General features: G+C 56.0%; 2 protein-coding genes across 2 annotated transcripts; one reads left to right on the top strand and one right to left on the bottom strand.

Moving 5' to 3' along the window:
• The first annotated feature begins 3,298 nt into the window (after nucleotides 1-3,298).
• ERAS (ES cell expressed Ras) lies at nucleotides 3,299-4,183 on the top strand. Its single transcript, XM_044763665.2, has one exon. The coding sequence runs from the start codon at nucleotides 3,318-3,320 to the stop codon at nucleotides 4,017-4,019; it is 702 nt and encodes a 233-aa protein (XP_044619600.1). The 5' UTR covers nucleotides 3,299-3,317; the 3' UTR covers nucleotides 4,020-4,183.
• Nucleotides 4,184-5,226: 1,043 nt separating this feature from the next.
• Nucleotides 5,227-9,868, bottom strand: PCSK1N (proprotein convertase subtilisin/kexin type 1 inhibitor). Its single transcript, XM_044764111.2, has 3 exons — nucleotides 9,566-9,868; nucleotides 6,022-6,494; nucleotides 5,227-5,560 (listed from the first exon to the last, which is right to left on the bottom strand). The coding sequence occupies exons 1-3, from the start codon at nucleotides 9,677-9,679 to the stop codon at nucleotides 5,365-5,367; spliced, it is 783 nt and encodes a 260-aa protein (XP_044620046.1). The 5' UTR covers nucleotides 9,680-9,868; the 3' UTR covers nucleotides 5,227-5,364.
• Nucleotides 9,869-10,641: the final 773 nt, after the last annotated feature.

Genomic DNA, 10,641 nt, shown 5'->3' with positions numbered 1-10,641 from the left:
GGGTTTTAATTCTCCCACCTAATGAGAATTTCTTTGGCCACTCAAAGGAGTCAGGGCTGAGGTTTCCTACACTTTTATTCAAGCCCACCTTATGACCCTAAGATGACCACCAGAGCCCTGCCCAGTCAAGAAGGCGTGTGGGGAAGGGAAGCAGCCAGCTCAGTCATCCCCCTTTTAAGGAGCATTTTGGATGCCCCGCCCAATAACTCCTGCTTACAGCTCATTGGTCCAACTGTGTCACATGACTGCCATAGCTGCAAGGGAGTCTGGGAAATGTTTGACTTTGACACACATCCACCTCGAATCAGGTTCTTACTACCCTGCAGAATAACCCTTCTCCTGCAACTCTTTCCCTCCAGGACCGGAGAGAACCCTCTCCCAGGCGACCAAAAGGCCTGCTTGAGGCAGCACAGGCTCCGTGGCTTCAAAGAGGCCTTCACAAAACATTTCCCAAAGCCTGGCCACTCAGGTCAAAAATCTGACACCCTCCACACACTAACAACACTCAGTCACATCCCAGATGGGGGCAAGGTAAGGGTGCAGCAGGACTCAGGGGCACACAGCGAGGTCTGGCCGCGTGCAGCGCACCCCCAGAAGACCTCCTTCCTGCGCACTTGCCGGCTGGGCGTGACCCTGCACTCACCCCGCGGGTGGGCGGGGGCCCGGGAGGAGGGGGTGCGCCGAGGGGCTTGAGGGCAGGCCTCCGTGCGCATGCGTCCTCCCTCCCCCTCCCCCTCCCCCCGCGCTGGGCCAGGGTGGGAGCATCTCCTCCGGGTCGGTCCTGTCAGAGCTGCGGCGGGTTCGGGTCCCAGCGCAACTGCCTCTCCCGGGACAGAGGTGAGCCGGGCCTCCCGGGCCCCCAGCCCCAGCCGCACCTGGGAGAGCTTTCCCCGGAGGGCTGAGGGGGCGCGGCCGAGGTGGGCTGTGAGGGGTCCTTCCCCTGCCGCCTCCCCTTCTCAGGGGCCCGCCAGCCCCTCACTCGGCGGCTTTGTGGAGACCGAGCTGGGTGAGGGTACCCGCGCCGGGCGGGCAGCGGGACCGCGGGACCACGACTCGGGGTTGGGGTCGTCCCTTCCCCGCCGCGCCCTCCGCAGCAGGGGGACCGGGCGAGAGAGTTCAGACGGAGCGGGGCGCGCTGTTGGGTGAGACTCGGGCCACTCGCCGGCCCGAGCTCCGCGCCTCACCTGGCGCAGCCCAAGCAAGTGTGGCCCGGCGAGGCGGGCCGCGCCAGCGCGAGGGCGCGGGGTCGCCGGCTCTCCCTTTTGGTGGGGGCCGCCCGAAGGCGGGCCGGGGGCAGTGGTTTGGGGGTCGCGGGGGCCCGAGGGTCCTCTGATGGCACTCTCGTAGCGCTGGCACGGCAAGTGGCTCCGAGCGCCCTGAGCCGAGGGCCGAGCGTCTCGGGCGGCTCCGACGGGCTGTGGCCTGCTGCTCCCGTCGGCGGGTGGCCGCGCTGGGCAGCCGCGCTCGCCGGGCGTCGGCGGGCCGGGGGCGGTGAGCGGCTCCGGCCGTGCTGAGCCCGCGGCCGCTCTCACGGCCTCAGCATCGTCGCGGCGACCTTCGCCGAGAGGGAAGTGCGCTTCTCGCACGTCCCCTGCCTCAGGCGGCGCCCGCAGGTTTCTGGCGGCCCGGGCCCCGAACTGAGGGGTCGGCCTCGCCCTGCCCGGCCTCTGACTCTCAGCGGACCCCGCCACTTAGTTCCACCCTCAGAGAAGGCGGGAGCCCGTCCTCCCCTCGTGTCCCCCGCCATCGCTGCCCCGGGCTGCTGCAGTGGTCCTCGCCTCTTCCGTCCTCACCCCCTCCCCTCACTCTGTCCGCGCAGCTAGGTCTTCTCCCTCTTTCTGTCCCCCAAGCGCTTGGGGACCCCCAGGGCTCTGTCCTCTGCTTACCTCTCTCCTCATCATGGCCCCCTTCTTTCTGGGCGAGCACATCCCATAACTATTTTCAGGGACTTCTCTGGGCAGAGGGTCCCATAACTGGATCCCCATCTGGGACCTTGCCCCCACCCCCACCCCAACCTCCATATCCCAACTCAACAGAAGCCCCATGGACACCTCAAACCCACCATCTGCCCCCCAACTGCCTCTGCTCCCGGGTTGCCAGAGAGACCTGTGGCAGCAGCCATTATGATGCATTTCCTGAGACCACACACTGAACTAGGACCGGGATGTGTATTGAATGAATTAATGGTGATTTTCTATTAATAGCTCACACTGAGCACCTGCTGTGTGCCCATCCTCTTTAACTGCATGATCATTTACTTCCTTATCTTGTTTATTATCTCTTACTTCCAGAATCTAATCCCCCCAAGGGCAGGGACTTCAGTCTGTTTTGTTCACTGCCGTATCCCCACCCCCACACCTCCCACTCCCGCCCCCCCCACTCCTCACCCCCCCATCCCTACACTCATCACAATGCCTGGCATGCAGGAAGATTCTCAAGTTGAATGAAAATTAAATTATAATAAAAATGCCCAACATTAACAAAGCACCTTCTGCGTGCTTACCACCTATTGGGGAAAGATACTTTACTGATTTATCCGTGTTGTTGTCTGTCTTCCTGACTAGAATGTCCTGTCCAGGAGGGCCAGAGTTTGTTATCCACTTCTTTCCCCACGTCTTTGTCCTTGCCACACAATAAGTTCTCAATAGCTGTATGTTCAGTAAGTAATAAAGACTAGATTCTAATGGTAATGGCTAACAGACCTCAATTTGCTTATTTATTTGGTTTGTTGTCTCCCCCTTTTAGAACATAAGCTCCCTGGGGGCAGGAATGTCGCTCAGCATGCAATTTGTGGCAGGCCCCGTGCCGGGCTGGGGTTCAATGGAGACACAATCCGAAATGGAAACCGACGGATTCCCTGCCCTCCCTCCAGAATGTGGAGGGACCGCTAATGGGCAGCAGGGTTCTTTTGGGGTGATGAAAATGCTCTAAAATTAGATTATGGTGATGGTTGCACAACTCCATGAAATATGCTAACGAAAATTGAATTGTACACTTTAACTAGGCTAACTTTATGGTATATAAATTATATCTCAATAAAGCTGTTTAAAAATCCTTCTTTCACAGACTTTATGTCGCAGAAGGGAATGAGAGAGAGAGAGAATAAACAACATAAATAACATAGATAGCATATCAGAAGGTGATGAGCACACACTAGGCACTCAATAAGTGTTGATTCAATGACACCGAGCTGTCCCCTTGCCCCCAAATGGTCTTGCCTAATCTCCCCCCTTCCCCACCCCCCGTTGTCTTTCTTCTCTTCCTCCCCGTGCAGGGTCTGCTGTCTCCATCTCTTCCCTGAGCTGCCTGCCGGGGCCATGGCGCTGCCAACAAATCCTAGCACGGTTGATCTGGGCCTGGGCACGTGGAGCCCTAGCTCCCAGGAGGAGAGCTCCACGGCTCAGGGCACCCCCAGGGGTGCTGAGAAGCAGCTGCCCGAGTACAAGGCGGTGGTGGTGGGCGCGAGTGGCGTGGGCAAGAGTGCGCTGACCATCCAGCTGAACCACCAGTGCTTCGTAGAAGACCACGACCCCACGATCCAGGATTCCTACTGGAAGGAGGTGGCCCTCGGCCATGGAGGCTGCATTCTGAATGTGCTGGACACGGCAGGGCAGGCCACTCATAGGGCCCTGCGTGACCAGTGCCTGGCTATTGGGGATGGTGTGCTGGGGGTCTTTGCCCTCGATGACCCTTCGTCTCTGGCCCAGCTGCAGCAGATATGGGCCACCTGGGGCCCTCGCCACACCCAGCCCCTCGTCCTTGTGGGCAACAAGTGTGACCTCGTCACCAGCACCGGAGATGCTCATGCCGCCGCTGTAGCCCTCGCGAAGAGCTGGGGGGCCCCCTTTGTGGAGACCTCAGCCAAGACACGGCAAGGTGTAGAGGAGGCCTTTTCCCTGCTCATCCATGAGATCCAAAGGGTCCGGGAGGCCATGGCAAAGGAGGCCGCGGCCCGGCCCCGGGGGGGTAAGGGCCGGCACCGGAAGGCCACATGCCGCTGTGGCTGCAGCGTGGCCTGAGGGTCCTGGTCAAGAAAAGTGGACCCCACCCCCCCTCCAGGCCAAGGTGGTGGTTGCTTCACGTGAGACCTGTTGCACAACTAGCTGTGTGGGACACTGTGGTGTACTGGGATAAAGGGATCCCTCTTAGGAAGGTTTTCATTCGGTGAGGGGCTTTTTGGCAATGTGGGGTGTAGTGTTGGTTATGTTATGTCAAATTGAGAGATTTTGTGCAAAATCAAATAAATGGTGTTCTTAGGTTTGAAAGCTGCCTCCATGCAGAGAGTTCTGTGGGTGGGAGTGAGACTGGGGAGAATGTTACTTGAATTGTGGGAATTCTTTCATTCAAGAAATGGGGGGAGGCCCACTGTGTGCCAGGCTCTGCTTTGGGTGCAAAGGATATAGAGGCAAACAAGACACTTAAAAACCCCTCCCCTTGTAGGAATGACGTAAGGCTATGTATTAAAGGCAGGGGAAGGAATAAAGAGTGACGGGGAGGTCAAAGAAAGCCTTACTGAGTAGGTAACATTTGTGCAAAAGCTTGTCGATAACTGGGGGCGAAGGGAATAGCCAGCGCAAAGGCCATGACCACAAACCAGCTACCACCTCACCGACTTCCAGTATCTTCAGGGCTAGGGCAAGAGTGCAGCTAGAGCAGCCTCTACACTATGTAACTAAATGTTGAAACCTTACAAATCCAGCTAACAAAGGTAAACAAAATACATCCTAGCCTCCTACCTTGACCAGTACATTTTCTTAATGACTGAAGGCCCAGGTTCTAAGTTCCGGACTCCAGCTTTCCATACCATGATATGAGGGCGTTGAGAAGGCTGACCCCCCCGGCCCGCAGCCCATCCCGATATTAGGAGGCGCTCGTGTGTCCCGTGCCAGCCAGCTCAGCCCAAGCTCTACTCGCATGCCTCACAAACAGCCACCCCTTGGTCCTCAGGAGGAGGCACCCTCGGAAGATGCTGCTGCAGGTCTTGAAAAGTGGCCTCAAAGCCTTCTGGGCTCCCCACACCCCAGTGAGGCCCACCCAAAAGTGGGGCACAGGATCTGGGTGGGCACTGCCATTGTCTATACGGACAATGAGGAGAGGCATAGACTGGGGGGGGGGAGTCTCTAAAGTGAGGGGCCCAGGGCAGGGGTCCCTCTGCCCTTCTCTGAGGGTGGCCATCACCACCCAAGCCATTAGCTCCCTAGAAACTGCCACTCACACAGACAAGCACATAGCTGCTTCAGATCGTATTTATTGTGGGGCCAGGGGTGGGGATCTTGGGGTTCAAGGGCAGCAACTGCGGCTGGCGGGGAGCAGTCGGGGTGTCGGGGGAGGGGTGGTCCTGGGCGCGTAGGATACAGGCGGTGCTCAAGGCGGCAAAATGCGGCGCGCCGGCGCCTGGGGCGCGGGGGTCTCCAGACGCTTCACGCGCAGCAGGGCCCCCAGCACGCCTTCAGGGGGCACCTCAGGGCCTAAATCCTGGTCCGCGGCGCGGCGGAGGCGGCGCGGGGCAGCCACGGCCTCGGAGTCCGCGCTTCCCGCAAGGATCCGCCCCAACAAGTACCTGCGGGGGAGCCAGAGCGGAATGCGGAGAGGATGTGTCCGCGAATCAGCGCCCGGGCCCTAGGACCCAGATGGCCCTGCAACCCCATACTGCCTGGGGACCTGGCCATCTCCAGCCTCCTCCCCACCCAGGCGTCCCCAACTCCTTGCGGTCAGGAGACAGAAGTCCCGCCTCCCATCCCATCCCCGCCTATAGAAACTGTAGTTTCTTCGCCTCCCACTCCTCTCCCCAGAAATCGGGCATCCTAGCCTCCTCCCCGGGACCGAGAGTCCACGTCCTCCTCTGTCCCCCCAGCCAGGAATCTCTGCCCCCACACCCAGGGTCCAGGACCTCATTCCCCGCTAGGGTCCCAGGACCTAGGTGTTCGCACCTCCACCTGGCGAAGCAGGCCCCCGCAGCCCCTCGCCCTCCTCTTCCCTGGATGCAGGCGCCCTCCCCCTGCCCACCCCTCGCCCGGGTACCTCAGGAGCTCGGGGTCCACGTCGGGCGTCTCGTCGCCAGCGTCCTCGGCGTCGGGGCCCGTGGGGCCGTCGTCGTAGACCGGAGGCCGGGGTCTGAGCGCCGCGGCTGGGACAGGAGCGGGGACCAGTTGGGCTGCGAGGGCGGCAGGGTCGAGGCGGGCGCGGAGCAGGGCGCGGGCGAGCTGCGCCGCGGGCGCGTCGGGGTCGTCCTCCAGGCTCGGAGCCGCGTCGCTGGTGCGCGGTGTGCTCCAGACGCGCAGCAGCTGCGCCAGGACGCGCGCCTGCTGATCCTCGGCCTCCTGCGCCTCCGCCCGCGCCCGCTCCTGCCTTTCGGCCTCCAGCAGGTGCGCCAGCGCCCGCGCCAGCTCCTGCACGGCCCCCGCCGCCTCTCCCCGGGGCACTGCCCGCCGGAAGCGGCGGGGAGCGCCAGCCTCAGCCATGGGCGGCGAGGCTGCGCCCAGGCTGCGGGACTCCTGCGGGAAGATGAGGTGGGGAGAAAGGTGTCGTCAACATCCGTCAGGCCAGCCAGGGACCCGCAACCCGGGGGGATCCGTGGACCTCATCAAACATCCTCAGATGCCACTAAAGGCACCGTGGCCCCTCAAATATCCCCAGACACCCCTAAGGCCTCTGGAGATGCCCAAGACAGCTATAGATTTTTCTATATTAACTTTGTGGGCAACAGGAACCTATATTCGCATTTTATAGGTTCCTATTGTCCACTTCTTTTACCCAAAAGGTAGCAGACTGTTTTGCAGCTTGCTTTTTGGAATCTATATCTAGCTCAGTACGTTACAGCATCCTTTCTCTCTCCCTTTTTCTTTCTTTCTTGGGCATTGAATCCCTTTTGTATGGTTGTGCAACGGTTTATTTAACCAGTCTTCAACTGATGAACATTTAGGGTGCTTCCAATCTTTTGCTATTCTTATAAATAATGTCGGAATGGATAACCTTGTTCGTGTGCCACTTGGCACGTGTGCAAGTCTATCTGTAGAATGAATTATCCAGTGACTAATTCTCAGTTCAGACAGTTTTGAAATGATTTCAGTAAGTTTAAAGAAATAACAGGATATCAAAAGTGTGAGCAAGGAACAAAAGACCATAAAAATGACCATGAAGATTTGAAAAAGAAACATAGAGAACATCTAGAAATATAATTTAAATAGAATTAAAAATTAAACGGGCAAGTTAAACAGCAGACTCCACACAGCAGAAGGAAGCAATAGGATTGAACAGAGCTTAGAAACAGATCCACGCATACTGGCTTTTGCCACGTGACAGAGGGGGCACTGCAGAGCAGGGGAACAAGATCGACTCCTGCAATAATCTTGCAGGAACAAGCGAGCCACATTTGGGAACAATGGAAAGGAAAAGATAAATAAATTTGACTACATTACAATTAAGACTTTCTTTTTATCCCAAGACACCATAAAAAGAATGAAAAGTAAAACCAGAGTTGAAGATGCCTGCAATACAAGTAGTCAGGGACGGATTAGTAACCAACACACGAAGAAGGCCTAGAAAGCAGTAAGGAAAAACCAAACTGATACAAAAATGGGCAAAACTGATGAGCAAGTGGTTCACAAAAAAGGAAACAAAAACAGTTACTAAACGAACAAAAAATAGTGAACCTCATTAGTAATCAGGGAAATGCAAATTAAAATGCCAGTGAGATAGTATGCATTATACATCCAGAAGATCGCCAAAAATCAGAAAGTCTAATAATGTCCAGTGTTGACATGGATGTGGAAAAAATAAAAACTCTCATATATTGCTGGTGGGAATTCAATTGCCAAAATAACTTTGAAGAACAATTCGGCAATGTCTAAAAAGACATTTTATGACCCACTCCTGGGGTGTTATACCCCCGAGTAGCTGGTGTACATATACCACTGGACACAGTTCAGGGAAAATTACAGCAGCACTGTTTGCAATAGCATAAAAGTGGACAGAAGGAAAAAAAGAAAGAAAAGCCTGGATATAATCCAAATATCTATGGACGTATTGAGAAGGCATCTACAAACCATGATCTACTCATATACTCCTGATATACTCATAGGATATGACATGATGCAGCAATAAAAATAAGTGAATTACAGCCACACACTTCAGTGTAGACGACTCTCACAGCCAAAGGAGAGCAAAAAAACCCACGCAAGTTGCAGAATTCCACTGCAGATTCCCCGAGACCACCAGACAGCCTGATGACTTCCTAGTGACCCCTAGTGACCACCAGGAGCCAGATGCCCAGTTTGAGTCCATTTCTGCGAGGAAAAACTAAACAAGATATTGTTTAGAGATACACAGATATGTGACAAGCTACAAAAAAAAGTAAAGGATCAAGGAACAGAAAAGACAGGATAATGATTATGGAGGACAGGAGCTGCTGTGGGGAGGGGCACCCGGGGGCTTCCCACTGTTGGTCAAATTGAGTGGCGGGTATACATGGGGGTTATTTTATCATTATTCCTTACATCGTACATATACGTTAAATCTATTACGTCATATATATATATATATATAAAATATTTAATAATTTTAAAAATCCCCTATCCTTGACGCAGAGCGTCCTGAAGAGTTAGAGGAGGATGTGCTCCAAGTGCCCTTGATGCCCACTAGCCCTCAGCCCCCAGGGAATCACACACTCACAGGGACTGACAGGCCTTGAGATGTCACATATGCAACCCAACCCTGCCACATTCACATGCAAGGAACTGCACACGTTCACATCCACGGCTGCTCCTGCAGTTACAATCGCCAAGCTACCCAGATGCCAGGACACGCACCACCCTTCAAGACACAATGCAGCACAATGACATCATGGCTCCTCTCCCCACAATGACACAGCTCCACAAAGAAACAGGGAGAAATGGCCTCATGAACACATACAAAATCCTAGTCACTCAGTCCAACTGAACCAAAATGGGATGTGCACACGGAGATGCAAAGACCACTCCTTCTCAAACAAAAACAAAATCACACACACAGAAAGACACGCCCATAGGTCATGCCATCACCATAGGATTCGCACATACGAACGTCGCTGAGAAAAGTCAAACACAGAAGCATCCTCAGCATCACACACACTGCACACCCGGACCAACAACGGCACCTTTGTATGGACCCTAGGAAGCGCTCGCACCAAAGGACACACACTTACAAGGACACCAACATCCTCATGCCCCTGTCATCACATCATGCGCACACATACCGATGCACACACTCCCTTCCTTAAAGCACGCTAGTCCCATGGACAGCGCCACTGGCGGCGGGGAGGCGAGGCCAAGCCCAGAGCCGAGTGCGGAGGGATGGGCAGGGCGTGGCTGCTGGCCGAGCTCCGGACACTGCAACCCGTACACCCAGAGACCCAGCCCAGCATGGCCTGGACGCGGACTGGAGGCTGGACCCCAGGCCACCCTGGCCGATCTCTCTGCATGTCCCGGGAGCTGGGCCCAGCGAGGATGAGGGGCCAGCAGCCGAGCACGGACCCTCGCCCGTAGCATCCTCCCCCCGACCCCCACCCGGTGCCCGACCGGGGTCGCACCTTTACTGGCCTAGCGCAGAGCGCGGGGGGTGGCCGAAGTAAGCCCAACAGCAGCAGCACCAAAAGGCCGACGCCCCCGGCCCGCGGCCCGCGGAGCAGCGGCGACCCCGCCATACTGCCCCAGCGAGCCGGGCTCCGGACGGGCGGACTGGCTGGCAAATGCGCAGCGCTCGGGCTAGCGGGCAAAGCTGCGGTGCTCTGCGGCTGCGCACACCGCGGAGCCCTGCCCTCCCCTGCCCACCCCCTCCCGCACTCTACGCAGGCGCGGCATCCGAGCTCCCGCAACCCCTCTGTCCCGCCCGTCGCCATGGAGATGCCTAAGGGGCAAGGTGGAGAGCAAGAGCCTGCGATGGCGGTTGCCATGGCAGTCCGAGGGCAGTTGCCGGGGCAACAGACCTTGCTGTCGCCTTAGCAGACAGGCAGAAAAAATTGACTCGGAGGAGTGAAATGGGGGCCCGGTCCCCATCTTTCCCTCCTTAGGGAGGAGATATATGACATTGTTCATCGGATAAACAGTTACAGATCGTCTACTATGGGCCAGGCCCTTTACAGGGCGATGGGTTCAATCCAGGTGATGTGACCGTGAACAGGTCAGTTCACCATTCTAAGGTTCAGCCCCTCACCTGCATAAAGGGATTACCAGTAACTGCCCCTCAGAGAAGCTTTGAAGGTTTAATAACAGTGACATTCAGAAGAGCTCAATAAATGCTCCTTTCTATCCTCTCGTTTCTTTGTCAGTATCATCATCTCTCCAAGGCTCTCTTTCTGCCCTTGTGTGCCCACAGCTCACTCTGTCTTCCTCTCCCATCTGCCTCTCCCTTTATCTCTGCAACCCTCCTCCTGCCTCTGTCTTTTACTGTCTGAATCGACTAGTTTTCCCATAGATTCGTGGATAGATACATAGATAGATTTTACCCATATATTGTTTCAGAAGGGATTTCAAGCCAGTTAAAATGATACATCAAAAGAAACAAAACTTTGTTAAAATTTGTGTATCCATAGGGGAAAAAATGTTGGGAAAGGAACATTAGTGGTTATTTCTGGGTGGGGCGATAAAATGATGGTTTATCACTTTC

The sequence above is a fragment of the Equus asinus genome, chromosome X (genome assembly GCF_041296235.1).
Source record: "Equus asinus isolate D_3611 breed Donkey chromosome X, EquAss-T2T_v2, whole genome shotgun sequence".
NCBI classification, from domain to species: domain Eukaryota; kingdom Metazoa; phylum Chordata; class Mammalia; order Perissodactyla; family Equidae; genus Equus; species Equus asinus.
The sequence above is the reverse complement of the archived record's forward strand: the minus strand, read 5'-3'. Positions and strand labels throughout refer to the sequence as shown.